Here is a 19939-nt window from a genome sequence, read left to right as displayed (position 1 = left end):
TTCTCTTCTCTTTTTTTAAAGTTTCTTTTTTTATTATTTTAATTATAACTTTTTGTTGAGAGAACATATGCATGGGTAATTTTTTACAACATTGTCCCTTGCACTCACTTCTGTTCTGACTTTTCCCTTCCCTTTCTCCAGCCCCTCCCCTAGATGGCAGGCAGTCTTATACATGTTCCTCTTCTCTTTTCTCCACATCCTTTCTCTTCCTTGATCATCTCATGAACTACTATGGACTCAACTATCATCTAAATGCAGAAAACTCCCCTGAGTTCCACTCATACATTTCCAGCTAGCTCCTTATGAGACATTTTAACTTGGATGTTCCACAGGAAGCTTAAATCCCACATATCCAAAACAGAATTTATTATTATCCTCTTCTTCCCCCTGCTCCATATTTCTTTTTCAAACTACTCTATTCCTATTGAGGGCACCACTATCCTTCCAATCATTCAAGTTCACAACTTCAATGTAATCCCTGACTCCTTCTTACTTCACATAGCCAATATGTTGTAAATATTATTGTTTCTACACCCTCAAAATCTCTTACAAGTGTCCCCTCTTGCCCTTTTATAGTCACCACGCAAGTTCAGGCCCTCATCACCTCACACTTATACCATGCTACAGATCTCCTGTTTGATTTCTCTGTCTTGGGTCTCTTCCTTCTCCCAACTGTCTTTCACAGACTGGTCAAGTGATTTACCTAAAATGAAGATCTAAACATGTCATTATCCCTTCTCAACTTAATAAACTCCAGCGAATCCCAACTGCCACAAGGATCAAAGAGAGATGCTTCTATGTGACATTAAGTTGTGCCCAAGCTGGCCCCTACCTAAGCAGGCTAACCTCCTTCCTATCTTTCCAGTGCATTTCTCCCTCCTTACACTCTGTGATCCAAGAACACCGGCTCTCTTTGTTCCAAACTCACAATGTTCCATCTCCAGTCTCCAGGCCTTTGCCCTAGCTGTTCCCCTGGACTGAAATACACTCTAGTCTCACTCCTTCTACTTGGAATTCTGATTTCTTTCAAGATTCTTCTGGTCCCCTGGCAGTGAGTATATATCCTTCCCCAAACCACCTTGTGTTTATTTGGTATATTTTCTATGTATACTTCTCCATAAGAATTTAAGCTCCTTGAGGATAGAGATTGCATCTTAGTTGTCACTGGTGCTTAATAAATGCTTGCTGAGTGATTGGTAATGAAAAAGTCTTAAAAACAAAATAATCCAAAAAAAAATCTCTGGTTTAGGAATATACATTATGACACCCCCCCCCCCCATATTTACTTTTCAATATACTGGGTTTGGCTTAATGTTAAAAATTAATTTGTATTCCCTAAACTTATATCCACTAATGCAAATGAAGACATAGAAACAGCCCAGAATCATGTAAAGCTACGAATAAGAAAGCCTGTGATGGTTTTAAGAAAATTAATTTTCACATTTATTAAATAATTAAACATTTTGTAGTATAATCTGCCAAAGATAACAAACACATTGCTTTCATAACAGAGCTGGTAGAGTTGAATTAACAAGTCTCTATCATACAGGGATGAAAGGTAAAAAAAGACTTTTATGAAGATAGGAATGAAACTAATATTACTGAATTTTGGTCCAAAGTACAACCTCTTATTATTTTTTCATTAATTTCAAATAAAGTATATTTGTTAATGTGGTTTGTTTTAAAAAAAAAGGGGGGGGGCATTTGAAAAAGTCCTTTCAAAAACTGAAAACTATAAAAGAATCATTTGAAATGTTTACATTAAAACAATCATTAAATAAGCCAGGCACATTTGTATCTCTAAATGTATCTCTAAATGCTAGGGATATAAATACTAAGAATGACAGAATTTCTACTCTCAAGAAACTTATATTCTAACAGAATAACAACTAAGTAAATTTCAATTATCAATGCAAAGTGATTCTTCAGAGCAATCAGCTATAGCTTCCCAAAAGTTGATATTCTGGATTATAGGAAGTTTCCCAGTATTACTGAACAGAAAGCACAATGACACAATTGAATGCTTTCTAAATTCTGGCCTCTCCACTAAACATTATCACAAGGAGAGCTCAGTGAATTTTTCACTGTATGCTTTTGCCTAGAACAACAATCAATGATTTCCCCTGCCTAACATCTCAATTTTAGGAGTATACTTAAGGTGACTGTGCTTGGGGAACAAATGTCCTTTAAGGCTTAGTTTTTTGGGATCTTGTAATGACTTCTGCCATGTGCTAGCGAAGGCCCAAGACATTCTGATTTCAGTGCTAATTTTCATTTGTCAATCTTCAAAGACAAAATAAGCTCTAATCCCTTAATATCAACTTATTCCTCTAACGGGACCAACAACAGGATACTCATCAAAGGCTGGAGATAGTCCTCAAAGCCACTTAAACATTCAACAGCCTAACTAATATGCAAAAAAACTTTTAAGTCTTGGTCACTGACAGAGAAATTACTTGTTATGAGCCATTCTACTTTAACACAGAGCAGAAATAGGATCTATGCAACAGTTACCAGGCAACTAGCTGGAATGGAGCTCCATGAATGGGCACATATTCTCCTGTGGGGAGCTTAAGTAAGTTCATTTAAATTTACCTGGCTGCCCTTGAATATCAGGGTGGTCCTTTTGGAAGGCCTCCTTTTTTTTATCCAGCTCTTGTTGAAAATGCTCAAATTCTTCCTGGTATTTTTCTTTGTCTTTTTCAGGAATTTCTTTATCAGGTGCAGGCTTTTATAGTTCAAGAATAAATAAGAAAAAATAATCATATTAGTAAGATATTTTATAATTAACTTTCCTTATTTTGAACTACTATAAAAATCTTTGCAAAAAGGTTTTTTGCTACTGTTTTTCTACTATAAAAATAGTGATAAAACGAAGCTGAATACTAAAGTATATAAAAAGTTGTTAGAGTCTAATTCAAGTTACACCATATTTATAACTGCTAAACCGAAAAAGCACTTTTAAATAAAAAAGCATAATATATTATTCACTTACTATTTCTTTTCCAGGCTCAGTCAGTTGGAAAGTCAGAAAAGAAAGAACATCATGATCGTCTACAAATTAAAAAAAAAAAAAATTTGAACATTATACACCATCCTATACTAATCTCTGAACTAAATGATCACATTTAATTTTTTTATATAATCACTCATTTACTTAATAATTTCTGTTGTCTTTAAAACTTGTTTTTCTTCAATAAATAATGATGAAGATAACCATGTACAACTAAGGAAACCATAAAAAAAAAAAATCTAAGAACTAATATCTAAGAACTAATTTAAATCTAAGATTTTAAAAATTATTCAGTGATTAGCTTGAAAGACAAGATACTCATCCCAAAACCCAATTCAAGCAGATATCTGTTAAATATACATCAATTTTCAAGAAACTTTTATAGTCTAAGAAAGCAGAAGCAGTCACTGCTCTCAAGGGGCTTAAATTCTAGTGGAAGTAATGTATACAGAGAAGTTAAACACAAAATATCTTGGGGAAGATGACCACAAATATTTGGGGCAAGGGAAAAATGAGGAAAGGCTTCGCAGAGGAATCAGTATCTGAGATGTGATTTACTGGGAGGTAGGTATTCTGGGAAGGGAAGTGGAGGGGAGTGCATTTGACACAGGGAGGACAGGAGGTACATAGAGGCAAAAGAATCAGAGAAATTTAAAGGACAGGTTTATACACCTTTGAAAAATTACATCAAGTTCTATCACAGGCTATACCTATATATTTAAGTAGTCAGTGTTCTACAAAGCTATATAGCTATTTAAGCTTGTAATCTTGGTTAAACTCTGTTATTGCACAAAGAGTTGAACAGATACCAAGTATGTTGTTTTTTTTTTTTAATACTTTAGTTTTAAAGCTCAGAGAAAAATTAATTTCACATCATTGAAGTTGAAAATGTGTACTGGTAGAATTCAGCACTGCCTTAGTAAACTGTTACTCTCAGCTGGCCATATTTAGAAAACAACAATGGGGATTCTCTACATTCAATCTTGGATTGTTTTCTTCCCCAAGCATCGAATGCGGTATATTTATGACATGGGTACAGGAATAAGAAAATGTAAATCATTAGCAAAAGGTAGGTATGTAGGAGCCATATGTAGAAAATATTTATAGCAGCTCTTTTAGCAGTGATAAAGAATTGATAATTGAGAGGATGCCCATCAACTGGGCAATGGCTAAACAAATTGTTGTATATGATTATAATGGAATGCTATTGGGTTTATAATAAATGATGGTTTCAGAAAAACCTGGGAAGTCATATATGAAATGATACAAAATGAGAATCAGGAGAACAATGTAAACAGAACATTTAAGGATGACCAATCAAGAAAGCTTAACTACTTTCTGTTCAATACAATGATCCACCACAATTCCAAAGAACTCATAATGAAAAATGCTGTCCACCTCCAGATAGAAAAGTGATAGACTCAGAATGAAGACTCAAGTTTATTTTTCCCTCTTTATTTTTTTCTTGCCTTTCTTGCTTCCCATCTCTCCTCCCCCTGAACATAGCTGATATGGAAATATGATTTACATGCCTTCATATGTATAATGGGTATTGTAATTTCCTGCCTTCTCAATAGATCAAGAAGGAGTAAAGTGAAGGACAGAATTTGGAAATGAAAATAAAAATACAATTAAAAAATTAAGATGAACAGGCATGAAATGACTATTTTCTAGCAAGGCCAAATTAAAATAAAAATTTCTAGCATATCTAAACAAATAACAATCCTCCCAGTAAAATTTAACCACCAAACTTTCAATATTTAAAGGCTATAAAAATTTACCTGCAAGACCACCTGTTGCTGCAGATATTCCAAAATGCCCTTGTGCAGGGATTACCATATTTTCCACTTTAGCACAAAACTCATAATCATCTTTATCTGGTGTAAAGCCATTATTGATCATCACCTAGAAAAACAGATACAGAACTAATTTTGAGCCTAAGAAACTTAATTCAAACTTCAAATTTAATTTTGAATTTGGTCTTCATACTATTTCTAATATGTTATTGCAGGGAAGAGTTAGAATAGAATTTTTAAAATACAAAGGACCTTTTTCTGTAATGGCCTGCACTTGTAGTTTCATTTGTGCAAAGAACTCCTGGTGTAGAAACTCATTTCACCAATACAAAACCGCAACTTGTCTTTAACTTAAATGCAGAGAATTACCTGGGAGGTTAGGTGATTTCCCTGTGGTCACATAATTAATATGTCAGAGGCAGGTCTGGCACATTGGCAAGATGTTTATTATGAACTTTGTCTCTTGACTTTTGTACTTAACCACTATTCTAGTTTGCTGCTTTTAATATACTGTAAGTTGAAAAATAAGATAACCAAAGTTATTTAAGATGGAATTCTTAACAAAGCTCTGAGTACAAGTACCAAGGAGTAAGATGGCTATTACGGTAAGTTCTTTGTAATGATAATGACTTCCCAATTCAGAATTACCCTCTAGATCACAATTTCTTAACTTTTTTTTCCACTTGTGATCCCTTTTTGTCTGAGAAATTTATATGTGACTCTGGGTATATAGGTATATAAAATAGCAATACAAATCAAACATTTATTGATTTAATCATGTTTATTTTAAAACAATTCTTTGGTGTACATATAATTTTATCACTTGTTAAAAGATGAAATGCACACCAATGAGATGGATGTGTTTTTTTTTTTTTTTTTAAACATAAAGAACTAAATCTTGGTGGAATATTGCAGGACACAGAACATTCAGAAACCTTTTACTGTTGCCAAATATTTTGGTCTCTACATTCAGTTATATGACCCCATATTGGGATTTTGGTCTAAAAGAAAGCTATCAAATACTGAGGACATAGTCTGAAATATTGAGGACTGGACTCCCCCCCCAAGAGGCAATGGTTTGATCATAAGGTATCATGGCCTTGCTCTAAGGAGTCTCTGATAAACCAGAGGGTAGGAAGATGAGTTGTAGACAAATTATAGTGCTTTTGTTCAACATGGTCATAGCTACTATTATCTCCAATCTGATTTCCCCACTGTCTACTCATCCTTCTTATGAAAGGTTCCAACATCCCTACTTCTGAATTGGGGATCAGCCTCTCATGACAACTACACAACAAGACATGTGGACACCCACAACAGCAGTCTCATGGGTATCATTGAGAAAATTACATTTCATACCAATCAGACTCCCAAAAAACTATTTTAATGACCTAGAAAAAATAACAACAAAGTTCATATGGAAAAACAAAAGGTCAAGAATTTCAAGGGAATTAATGAAAAAAAAATCAAATGATGGTGGCTTAGCTGTACCAGATCTAAAATTATATTATAGAGCAGCAGTTACCAAAACTATTTGGTATTGGCTAAGGAATAGATTAGTTGATCAGTGGAATAGAGTAGGTTCAAGGGATAAAACAGTCAACAAATATAGCAACCTAGTCTTTGACAAACCCAAAGATCCCAGCTTTTGGGATAAGAACTTACTGTTTGATAAAAATTGCTGGGAAAATTGGAAACTAATATGGCAGAAACTAGGCATTGATCCATACTTAACGCCGTACACCAAGATAAGGTCAAAATGGGTTCATGACATAGGCATAAAGAATGAAATCATTAATAAATTAGAGGAACATAGGATAGTTTACATCTCAGACCTGTGGAAGGGGAAGGTCTTTATGACCAAAGCAGAACTAGAGATCATTACTGATCACAAAATAGAAAATTTTGATTATACCAAACTGAAAAGTTTTGTACAAACAAAACTAATGCAGACAAGATTAGAAGGGAAGCAATAAACTGGGAAAATATTTTTACAGTCAAAGGTTCTGATAAAGGCCTCATTTCCAAAATATATAGAGAATTAACTCTAATTTATAAAAAATCAAGCCATTCTCCAATTGAAAAATGGTCAAAGGATATGAACAGATAATTCTCAGATGAAGAAATTGAAACTATTTCTAGTCATATGAAAAGATGCTCCAAGTCATTATTAATCAGAGAAATGCAAATTAAGACAACTCTAAGATACCACTACACACCTGTCAGATTGGCTAAGATGACAGGAAAAAAAATGATGATTGTTGGAGGGGATGCGGGAAAACTGGGATATTGATGCATTGTTGGTGGATTTGTGAACGAATCCAACCATTTTGGAGAGTAATTTGGAACTATGCTCAAAAAGTTATCAAACTGTGCATACCCTTTGATCCAGCAGTGTTACTACTGGGATTATATCCCAAAGAGATTATAAAGAAGGGAAAGGGACCTGTATGTGCACGAATGTTTGTGGCAGCCCTTTTTGTAGTGGCTAGAAACTGGAAACTGAATGGATGTCCATCAGTTGGAGAATGGCTGAATAAATTGTGGTATATGAAAATTATGGAATATTACTGTTCTGTAAGAAATGACCAACAGGATGATTTCAGAAAGGCCTGGAGAGACTTACACGAACTGATGCTGAGTGAAATGAGCAGGACCAGGAGATCATTATATACTTCAACAACAATACTAGATGATGACCAGTTCTGATGGATCAGGCCATCCTCAGCAACAAGATCAACCAAATCATTTCTAATGGAGCAGTAATGAACTGAACCAGCTATACCCAGAAAAAGAACTCTGGGAGATGACTAAAAACCATTACATTGAATTCCCAATCCCTATATTTATGCACACCTGCATTTTCGATTTCCTTCACAAGCTAATTGTACAATAATTCAGAGTCTGATTCTTTTTGTACAGCAAAATAATGTTTTGGTCATGTATACTTATTATGTATCTAAGTTATATTTTAATATATTTAACATCTACTAGGTCATCCTGCCATTTAGGGAGGGTGGGAGGTAAGAGGTGAAAAATTGGAACAAGAGGTTTGGCAATTGTTAATGCTGTAAAGTTACCCATGTATATATCCTGTAAATAAAAGGCTATTAAATTAAAAAAAAAAAAAAAAAAAGAGAAAATTACATTTCTCTACCTCAGCATACTTCTCCCTCTGATCCTCAGATCATAATCTGGTTTTGACAGGAACCTTTTGCAGAGCAAAGGATCAGTGCTGAGCATAGTGACTGATGGGGAAGCAGGAATATTGGGTAGGACAGAGAACAGGATAAGTAGGCACGAATGGACTGTAATAGACTGTATAATTCATTACATTTATCTTTTTCCTCAGATCCACCTGTTTACCTAATCTCCCTATTCTAATTTCTAAAATTTTCTTTTTTAATTGTGAACTTACTACACACACACACACACACACAATTTCTGTATGCATTGTGACGAAGGATTCTATATAAGGCATTATCATCCTTTCAGTAACCTATATAATCCCAGTATCTTCCAAATTCATTCTCCCTCACCACATATATCCTCTAAGTTTCCAATTTTTTTTTTTTCTATTTCCACATCACTTGTATCTATCTGTCCATTTCTTTCTACTTATACAGCTATCACCTTAGTTCAAATCCTGGTAACTTCTCAGTTAGATGACTACAATAGCCTCTTTACATGGTCATGGTCTCCCTGGTTCATCTCTCCTAAATCCAATTCATCTTCCACAAAGTTGCCAAAGTGATTTTTACTAAATCCTATTTGTCTATAACACATCCTGCTCAATAAATTCCACTGATTCCTCATCACCTCCAGGATCAAATACAAAATGGCTTTTTGGCATGCCATTAACCCTTTCATAATGTGGCCCCTCCTATTTTTTCCAGTCTTCTTGTACTTTACTCTTTATACTGTACTCTTTGATCCAGGGACACAGCCCTCCTAGCTGTTCCGTGAATAAGACATTCCATCTCTCAGCTCCAGGTATTTTCTCTGGCTCTCTCTCATGGCTGAAACACTTTCCTTCCTCATCTCTATTATCTAGCTTGTCTGGCTTTCTTTAAGGTCCAAATAAAATTCCACCTTCTACAGGAACTCTTTTCTAAGCCATCTTAATTCTAGAACTGATTCTGTTAATTACTTTCTATTTATCCTAAATGTAGCCTATTAGTACTTATGCCTCTTTCTGTATACCCAGTGCCTAGAACATAGTTTGCATTTAATAACTATAGCATCCAGAACTAATCTCAATATTTTAGATATTGTCTCACCAGGATAGATTATAGAATAAATATTCCCCACTTATTCCTGGAAGTTGATTCTCTTCATGTAGTCCAAAACTATATTTCTGGATCACGACATTATAGTACTGATTCATATTGAGCTTGAAGTCCATCAAAACTCTTAAGACTTTTTTCAGACATAATGATGATAAACTACCCCTCTTCTATTTTGAACTTGGGAATCTGATTTTTTTTTAACTCTAGTATAAGACATGTTTAAGTCCTCAACTGTCATCTTATTTGATTCAGTCTATCAAGATTTGTTTGGATCCTATAAAGCAAAGTATTCACTGTTTTCAACCCCCACTTTTATATAATCCATCAATTAAAAGCATTTTAAAAGTACCTACTATATTTCATCAACTATGCTAGGTACTAGGGATACAAAAGAAAAAAAAAGGAAATAATCCCTGCTATCAAAGAGTTTATATTTGATTCCCCAAAACTTTTAAATGCCTTCATCCTCCCCAAAAGAATTAGCTTCTATCTGTTTATACGTGTTTCTGTGTACTGATGCTACCTTCTCATTCATTCCCATACCACTCTGTAACATAATTTCTTTGGTAATGGGGCCTGCTATCTCTTCCCCCCGTGTATCTCTAGTGCCTAGCACAATGCCTGACTCATAGAAGGTATTTTAACAGCCAAATAAAAAAGATTAGATTTGATTCTAAAGGAAAAAGGAAACTACTGCAATTTAATAAGCAGGGAAGAGGAGCATGGCCAGATGAAATGAAGAGGAGAGGCTATGGGAAAACAATCAGGGGACTACTCTTAAGAATTCAAAAAAAGGGTGATGAGATTGGTGGCTGTGTGAGCACAGAGATGCTGCATAAGCAGAACGAACTAGATTTGGCAACTGATTTGATAAGTAGGATGAAGAGTCGAGAATGACTGCAGTTGTGGACCTGAATGAGAACTCTTTAACAGAAATAGGAAGACTCAAAAGGCACATTTAGAGGAAAACAGGTGTTCTATTTTGGATACATTGAAATGTCCAACAGGTAACTAGTGATAATACTTGAGCTCAGGAAAGAGAATGTGTCGGGCTTCATCTGCATAAAGATGATAATTAAACCCAGGATAAGATCACCAGGAGAGACAGTGCAGAATGAGAAAAGAAGGTGGCCTACACAGATGTTTTGGGTACAATCATGATTAGGGGAAATGATATGGATTATGATTCAACAAAGGAGACCGAGAAGTGATCAGATAGGTAGGAGAACTGACAGAAAGCAGGGTCATGTAAACCCAGAGCAAAGAGAGTAGTCAAAGGTGTTAAATGTTGCAAAGAGGTTCAGAAATAGGACTGAAAAAGGGCTATCAGATTTAGCAATTAAGAGATCACTGTAACTTTAGAGAGCAGTTTCCATTGAGTAATGAAGTTGGAAACCACACTTCCAGAAGAGAAGTGGAGGAGAGAAATACAAACAAGGTTTGCTAGGAGTTTGGCTGTGAAATCAAGAGGATTTCTAAAAAGGTAGGGAGAGGGTTTTTTTTGTTTGTTTTTGTTTTTTTTTTAGGTTTTAAGCCATGTAAGTAGGGGTCATTTCATAATGACTTTGTGCTAAAATTAGGGCGTAGGCAAAGTGACTTGGCACCATGGAAAGAAAAAGGCCCAAATGTAAAATTTTGAATTGATTTTCTATTTCCAAGTACAGAATCACTAAGTAATTAAGCCTTTCAAGGGCAGGGTTCAGAATTATTATTAGGAAATATTAAAATTAAATATTAAATAAGAGGAAATATTATTATACAGAGATAGTAATAAGGTTGCATGTTTATTGTTCATATTAAGCATAACTTTAGAGACAATTATTACTGTTTTATACTAATCCTGAGGTATCAAGTAAATATCTACCAAGTAGACCTAGATAAGGAACCTAGTATAAAGTCATCTCCTAACTCTATGTTCAAACATTATTCCTGCAAAAGCAACATGGAAATTATGAATAGAATGGTAGACTTGGGAGTTAGGAAGAGCTGGATTCAAATCCTGCTTCTAATAATTATAGGGTAGGGGACTATGGGCAAGTTCCTTAATGTCATTTTCCTTATCTGTATAATGGGAACAATAACACCTGTAGTTTTTAATCTCATAGGGTTGTCATGAGGTTAAAATGAAAATGTATGAAAAGCCATATCCCAGGTTAAATAGCTAGCTAAATGTCAACTACTAATATTATCACTATTAATTGTTGTTACTTACTGTCAGCGTTTTCTGGTAATAAGTAATCTTTGCCCGGACAGGATATGGCTTATTACGAAAGTCCCTCTGGCAACTTGATAAAGCTTGATTAGCACCATCACTGTAGTTTGGAGAGAGAAAAAAAAAAAAAAACTTAAAGAAATTTCATCTTTAAAAATAATCAGCAAAAAATGATCCACATATGAGTAGAGAAAACTTTAAATTTATAACAAAGTTGAGACACTAGAAATTAGCCTCTTTAAGAGGTAAAAAATTAAAATTTCTTAATTGTATAAGTTTTCTCCTTAGAAGAACTTTGTACAATAATAATAGCTAAAAGTTAATGCATATTGATTACAAATAAGACAAGCCTTTACAAGCTCAGATAGTAAGTTGGAAACCATTATAAAAAGCATAAAAAACCAAAACTCAAAATACCCAGATACTAAACTCACATTGTATTTTTATTTTAATAAACTTTGTAATCCACTAATAATTCTTAAATAAGTCAAGCTTAGGATCAAATATAAATCTCCAAATAAGTTGATTGCCTGAATAGAGGCAAGATTACCCAGGTGCCATACATCTTCTTCAGCAAAACCCTAAAAATCACACCAAACTGAATGATGTTTAAGAAATCCAAATAGAAATCTCAATGAGTGACTTCATCCACTCTAGAACTGCATAAAAAAGTTAGAAAACCAAATGCAAAAGAAAAAAAGACCTTTCCTCTCAGTTAAGCCAGTCCCTGGCATAGGACAAAAAACTAGGAACCTCTTAGGGAACCAGAGACTGGACATTCACATATAACCTATAGGACTCTCTATCCCAAGGCAGTGAATAGAAGGTTCTCTTGAGGGAGGATGGTCTGAAACCAAGCAAGGTAACTTATAAGTTAATTAGGCTGACAGCAGCTATACCACTCAGATGGAAAGAGCTCAGCTGTGAAGGTTCTAAAGTCCCCATACTTTATCTTGAGATGCCATAGAAGTCTCTGAAGAACCAGTGCTCTGAAATTCTAAGATCTTAGAGGTAGAGGGCCAACTGAAAGTGGGAGGTTAGCATAAGAACCTAAGTGGTACAATTCAAGACCAAGCAGGGATAATTATGCCACCAAAAAGCGTATCAGACTCTGGCTCTGGTATAAAACCTCCATTTGAGAACTAAGATTGGAGATGAATAACCTAACAAGACCCCAAAAAGAATTGTAATGGATCCAGTGATATCCCCAAATCCAACCTGATAATTCCATAAAACTTGCAAACAGAGATTCAAAAGAAAAACAGATTTTCTACAAGGACTAGGTGAATATCTATAGGAAATGAAGAAAGACAAAAAGTGAAATAAAAAGTTCTTAGAAGGAAAATAAATAGCTTAGAACAGAAAGCGGAAAACTTATTCCAAAAGTACCTGAAAATTAAAGTAGACTAATCAGAAATCAATGATTCCATGAGTCAGCAAGAAATATTAGAATAAAATCAAAAGATTAAGAAAATAATATAAGGTATCTGCCATCAAAAACAACTGACATGGAGAGACAATTTAAGAATCATCAGACTTCCAATAAACCATGCTTTAAAAAAAAAATAAAAATAAAAAGCCTGGATGCAATGTTTCCTTAACTCACAAATGAAAATTGCTCAGATATATTAGAACCACAGAACAAGGTAAAAATGAAAGGCTCTATCAATTACTTTTTGAAAGGAAATCAAAACTGAAAACACCCAGAAAGTCACAAAAAATCCAGAACTTCCATGTTAAAGTGAAAATCACTATCATGCATCAAGAAAGGAGTTCAAGTACCAAGAAGTGTAGATTACACAAGGCCCAGAAGTTTCTACTGAAAATCAGAGCTCTTGAAATACAATACTCCAAAAAAGCAAAAGATGTTAAATTTGTCACCATGAATAATTTACCCTTCCAACTCAAGCATAATCCTATAGAGGAATAAAAAGGACTTTACTGAAATAGGAGATAAAGCATTCCTAATGAAAAGACAAGAGTAGAGTAGGCACTAGGAAATACAAACACAAGACTTAAGATGAAGTAAAAAAAAAAAGGTAAATTCGAGTAACTAGAAGGAGCTAGTGTTAATATTCTAATAAGAAAGAAGAAATAAGGAGCCTTTTCAGAATCTTCATGTCTTCAAAAGTTATTAAGGGAGTTAAATTGAAAACAAATACAAGACAGCTTTCCCTACCCCGTGCCCCGCCTCCCCCATTCTGGGAATGCATTGATTTTGTTCTTGGGGTATGAAGAGGGGGAAAAGAAAAGAGGGTAAAAAGGAAAATACGCTAGTGAGAAAGAAGGGTGATTGAATAAAAAAAGGAAAAGGATCTATATATACAAAAATATTTATAGTAGCTCTTTTTGTAGTGGCAAAGAATTACAAATTGAAGGTATATACACAAGTTGGGAAGTGGTTGAACATACACAATTATATGACTGATGGAAAACCATTGTAACATGAAGAAACGACAGCAGGCTAATTTCGGGAAAACTTGTTTGAACTAATGCAAAGTGCAATGAGCAGAACTGGGAGATCACTGAACACAATATCCGTATTACTGTATGATGATCAATTGTGAATAACTAGTAGAGCCAAGATGTGGAGTGAAGCCAAGAAGCTGTTCGAACTCTCCCAGTTTCCCTCGAAAACTACATGGAACGAAGCCTCTGAACAGTCTGATGGAATGAAACCTATCAGTTACTGGGGCAGACAGAAGAGAATAACACATGGACAGAGGATGTGGTTGTGAATGGACTCTGATGTGATATCAAAGAAAAAAAGACATTACAACTGAGGGAAAGAATTGGGGTATGGGCAGGAATGAGCATTGTTTGAAGCTTGATCTCATCAGTTTTGGGCTCTAAGAGGGAATAACTTAATCATTCATGGATATAGAAATTTATCTAACCCTATAAAAAAGTAGGAGGAAAAAGAAGAAAAGGGAGGGGCTGGATAAAAAGGAGGACAAAAAAAAAAAAAAAAATGAGAGGATGTATTCCAGACACCAGAATCAGCTTATTCAAAGTCACAGAGACTAGATATTCATGTTTGAGTAACAGGCTGGACATTAGAGAATATGAAGGGAATTAATGTGGAATAAAGATAGAGTGGAGTCAGATTGTGAAGAGCTTTAATAAAATAGTAACAAGAAATATCACTGTATTTTATCTTAGTTTAGTTCACGGAGTTTACCAAGTAAAGGTATGACATGATCTGATCTGAGCTCTAGAACATCACTTTGGCAGCTTTGTGGGAAAAAAGCCTGGATAAGGGAGATATGGGAAGTAGACAAATTAATCATGAAGCTATTGGAAATAACTCTGCATGATAGTTTGTTCCTGGGTAGTAGCTATGTGAATGAAGAAAATAAGATGGATGCTAGAGATAAAGCAGTAAATTAGATAAGAACTGGCAACTGAATAGCTAGACTAGAGAAGACTATCAAGGATACTTCAAGGAGGTGAAAGTAGGCTAGAAACATGGCAATACTCTAAAGATATCAGGCAGTTCAAAAGAAGGTTAGGTTTTAAGTTAAAAAAAAAAAAAACAACTATTCTGGAAATGTTTAGTTTGAGCTATGTATGATATGTATGTATAAGTGTCACAAGTCAGAAACAACATATAAACACTTACTTCTGATGATCATACTGTATTTGTCCATTGTTGCCTATGATAACCACAGCTGGATTGTTTTTCTACAAAACAAAATAAACAAAATATAATGTTTTAAAGTTCTTAATAAGAAGAATCAATAGCTTAGCCTATTTTTTTTTTTTTTTTTTTTGGTCATGGACCTCTTTGTTAATCTGGTGAAGCCTATGAACTTCTCAGAATGTTTTTAAATGAATAAAATATATAGCAATAAAGGAAACCAATCATACTGACATAGTTATCAAAATATTTTTAAAAACCAAATTCATAAATACTGAAATTATGAGCCCTTGGTCTAGAAGATATCTGAGGTCCTTTCCAATTCAAATTTCAACTGTTTTATTAGCTATCAAATTTATTAATTCCAAAGGCATTGAATTACACAAGGAAACTAGGGATATAAACTTTGAGAATACAATAATTTTAAAAGACCTATATGTTCAGATTTTCATTGAAATATTACATATAATACAAAACAAATTTTTAACAATGCTGTAATGCAATTACTATCAAAAAGTATGATAAATGCAAAGGTGCTTGACAAGACCCATGTAAAATAATGCATAAATTCATAAAATAATTCTCAAAGAATGAAATGCATAGAATTATAATCAATTGAAAAAAACTAAATGAGAATAAATAAAAAATAAGCACAGGACCCAGAGATTTTCATCATTACTAAATTCCTGCCAATTGTCACATGAAAACACACACAGACTTAAAATATCATTGTATCTTAATGGTACAGAAGTATTAAGTATTAACTTTGTTCACACACATACACACAGACCCCCCCACACACACACACACACCCTTCCCTATATACAGAATGCCGACAACAGGTTCAAAAATTTGCTGAGGTTTAAATTGTGAGGATTTAAATATACTTAAAAGTTACAGCTCCTTGTTTTGATAAAAGTGAAAAAAGTCCAAGTACAAGATTTAATTTGGCTGAGCAAAAACATGAGGAAACTAATAAAAGAAAGTATAACTGTAATTTTAAATAATCTTTGAGAAAAGTCAATACTATTATAAGTGACATGAAATTCAAGTGCTAACAATTCAACAAATATTTTCTAAGCACCCATAACATGAGACACTATAATAGGTATGGAGAGCATGAAGCTGGCAGTGAAGAGGGAAGACAAATGCATAAACTACACTGTAAGGACAGTAAGAGCAAAGTAAAGATCCAGGCAAAATGGTAGAAGAGATTTAAAGAACTTACTTTCCCTTAAGAAGGAAAAGTAAGCTCAGGCAGTTTAACAGAAGAGAAGGCACTTGAACTGAGCCTTAAAGCAAGAAAATAATTTCTATCAGACAGAAATAGAGAATTCTATCTCAGGAAGAACAGACTGACAAAATTCATAGAGACAGGAGGATCAGGACAAGAAGAGATGTAAAAAGACATACATGAAGGGCAAAGAGATGAGAAAAAAGCAAGGTAGATGGAGTCAGATGATAGAAAACTGAGTGCTAAGATGAAGTCTATACATATAGACAATGAGTACTCATAAAGCTTCAGTGTTCAAAAGTTCAAAAGAGATTAATACTGGTAGATCAGGAAGATTACTGGAGCAGCAGTGTTAAGAACAGAATTGGGGGAAGACAGTATACATGAAAGTTAGAAGATTATAATAGCATAGGTGAGAAAAAGTGAGTATGAATTAGGGTCCTAAAACCATACAAAGACACAGAACTGAAAAAGATCTGAGGCCAGTTAATCCAATCTAATCCAAGCCCCCTCCCCTTTTTTTTTTTTTTTAAACAGATGACAAAACTGAGGCCCAAGGAGTTGACATGACTGCCCAAAGATCTAAGTAGAGTCTGAACCCAGGTCCTCTTATTCCAAAGATATATACTTTATATTCTACCATGAAAATGAAGAGGAGGAAAAGGACAAGAGAAATATTGGAGATTACATTGACAAGACTTGGCAAATTACTTCTTTTCCCTCACATAGAAATAAAACATTCCAAATTCACTAAAGGAATGAAGATCCACTGGTAAAAGCAGAGATTTTAGAAGGAGGGCCAAATTTTAGGGACTTATGAATATTGGACAGGTTAATTTTGAGGCACTAGTAGGTCATATAAGTAGAAATAACCCACAAAAATTTAGAAATAGAGGACAAGACTCTGGGGAAAGGTTGGGGAGAGAATTTTGGGATTTATGGCATTTTAAATGGACAAGATCACCATGAGATACATCATCTCCTGTTTCTGGCACTAGTTCTCCCACATCTAGAATTCCCCCTCTCATTATTTCTACCTTTTTAGAATTCCTAGTTTCCTTCAAGACTCAGATCAAACTCTACCTTCTTTCTATATGAAGTCAGTACTGATTTACTGAGATGCTTTATGGGCCTTCCCTCTCAAGTTACTTTGCATCTATTTCATATACATCTATATGCTTAAGTGAGGAGTATGGGGGGGAAGAACAAAGGGGCGCAATTTGATTTTTGTTTTGTGTCCCTAGGACCCAGCACATGCTAAGTGTTTTTTAAATACTTACTGATTGATTGAATACATATGGAAAGGAAGAGGGTTAAGAAGACAATCTAGAGGGATATACCCATTAAGGGATGGGATGAGAATAAAGAGAAGGGTCAGTGAGGTAGGAGAATTATAAGTATAAAGTAATGGAAACCAAGAGTAAAAGGGTTTTGAGAGTATCAAAAAGGGATAATGAAATGTTAGCAAGAAGGGAAAAAAATCACGTTTCATGATAAAGAGATAATTAGTTATCTTGGAGAGGGAGTTTTTAAGTACAGTAGTAGGGAGAAAACTTAGATTATAAAGGGATAAGGAGTGAATGGGGAGAGTGAGGAGATGAGGACAATAAGTAATCTATTCTTTCTAGAAATTTGCCAGTTAAAAGGAAGTTGAATGGTAGAACAATGAATTTAGGGTCAGGGGAAGGTTTTGTTTTTGTTTTAAAGATTAGAAAAGACCTTACAATGCTAATAGAATAAAATGAAGGAAACAAAAATTAGGGGAAAAAATGAAGCAGGTGATGAATAGAACAGGACTGAAAAGGAAATGGGGATAAAAAAAGGAGTAAGAATACATGTATATAAGTTAACTTTGGCAAGGCTACATGGATTTTGTTTCAAGATACATGCAAAACCTTATTTTGATGTATTTACAATATCAGAACTCATGACAGGCATTAAATAAATACTTTTTGAAAAGAATTTGAGTCCCCATAGAAGTTATTCCAAACCTTTTCTTTCAAATGTTCCATACTACTTTCCTCTCATTCTATCAGCTAAGCATATGGTTTCTTACTCTACTGAAAAAACTGAGGCTGTTCACTGAAGTCCCTCCTTCCTTTCTCTTCATCTTAAAATCCCTTGAAAACACATCCCACTTTTTCCTCCTTTCCTCCAATGTCTGGTGAAGCCCTTTCTTGCCAAGTGAACTTAGCAAATTCAGGTCTCCTACATGTCTGATCCCCATAGTCTTCTCCAAGAGACTGACCTTTAAGCACCCCCACCTCTCTCCATGAATCTTCAATATCTTATCTATAGATTTGTTTTGTAAATTCATTTCAGACATTCTCACTTCTCTTAAATCCTTAAAAAAAAATTCACTTTATGCTAATATCTCCTTAAATTACTGTCTTCTCTAAGCCAAACTCCTAGAAAAAAATCTACAATTATCTCTGCTTATTCACCTCTCATTCCTTAATCTTTTTCAGTATGGCTTCTAATCTCATCATTCAACTAAAATTGTACTCTCAAAATTTTCCAATAATTTCTTAATTGCTAAACCTGAAGGGTCTTTCCTTAGTCATCACCCTTTGAGACTTAGCTGCTGCATTCTATACTAGGAAATGATCTCTTTCCTAATTTTATTTTGGAGAAAGGAAAACAAGACACTGCTTTTGATTCTCCTCCTCTTAGTCCTCTTTAGAGCAATAATATAGTGAAGTCAGAGAGATTCATCTTTCTGTACACAAATCTGGACTAAGCCACTTACTCCCTGGGCAAATTATTTAACTCTGTTAGCCTAAATTTCCTCATCTGTAATGATCTGAAGAAGGAAATGGCAAAAACAGTACCTGTTACCTGCAGTACCTTTGCCAAGAAAACCCCCATATGGGATCACAAAGAGCCTGACACTATTGAAATGACTGAACAACAACAGTCTTCTTTCTTAGTTCATCATTTACATCATGCTCCCTAACAGCGTGCGTTTCCCAAAGCCCTGTCTTGGAACCTCTTCTCTCTCTCTGTCTCTCATTTCACTTTTTGTGATCTCACTAAAAAATTACCAATTTAATTATAACTTCTATTCACATGACTCTCAGATGTAAATATATTCAGCCCTAGTCTCTCCTTTGGGATTTGGTCTTAAATCATCAACTACCTAATGAACATTTCAAATTATATAACCCAGAGAAATCTCAAACACACTATGTCAAAAACAGAATTTATTTCCCTGCCCCCAAAACCCATCTATCTTCCAAACTTTTCATTTTTGTCAAACACACCATTCTTCCAGTCTTTGAGGATTTTAACTTCAGCATTATCCTCCACTCTTTACTCTCCCCTAATCTAACATATTAAAATTAGTTGCCAAATCTTGCCATTTTTCACCTCCACAACATTTCTCATCTCAAAGCTGCTCTCTCTACTCACATAGCCACCAACTTGGACCAAGCTCTCATCACCTCTCAACACAACTATTGCAATGACTTTCTAATTTGTCTTCCTCCTTCAATTCTTTCCCCACTTCAATTTGTCTTCAACCTTGCTGTCAAAGTTATTTTCCTTAAGCACAGATGCGACTATGTCACTCCCTATACAATAATCTTAGCTCCCAAATCCTCTGTTTGGCTTTTAAAGTCCTTCACAACCTGGCCCTATCCTCTCTTTCTAATCTTATTATTTGCCACTCCCCTTTCTATACTCTATGATATTGCCAAACCTACTTCATTTTCTCTCATACTTTATATCTCACACACTGCTCCTTTGCACTAGAG

General features: G+C 34.6%; 1 protein-coding gene across 1 annotated transcript in view; it reads right to left on the bottom strand.

Annotated features, from left to right (window-relative positions):
* The window catches only part of LMAN1 (lectin, mannose binding 1), a 43218-nt gene that overhangs the window by 11120 nt on the left and 12159 nt on the right, over positions 1–19939 (bottom strand). The window contains exons 4-8 of the mRNA XM_003759964.4: positions 14933–14994; positions 11311–11410; positions 4795–4918; positions 2996–3054; positions 2596–2728 (exon numbers count right to left, since the gene is read on the bottom strand). Of these exons, the coding sequence (XP_003760012.1) occupies positions 2596–2728; positions 2996–3054; positions 4795–4918; positions 11311–11410; positions 14933–14994 (478 nt within the window). The remainder of the gene's footprint in view (positions 1–2595; positions 2729–2995; positions 3055–4794; positions 4919–11310; positions 11411–14932; positions 14995–19939) is intronic.

This window comes from Sarcophilus harrisii, chromosome 1 (genome assembly GCF_902635505.1).
Source record: "Sarcophilus harrisii chromosome 1, mSarHar1.11, whole genome shotgun sequence".
NCBI classification, from domain to species: Eukaryota; Metazoa; Chordata; class Mammalia; order Dasyuromorphia; family Dasyuridae; genus Sarcophilus; species Sarcophilus harrisii.
This window is presented reverse-complemented; position numbering and strand designations above follow the sequence as displayed.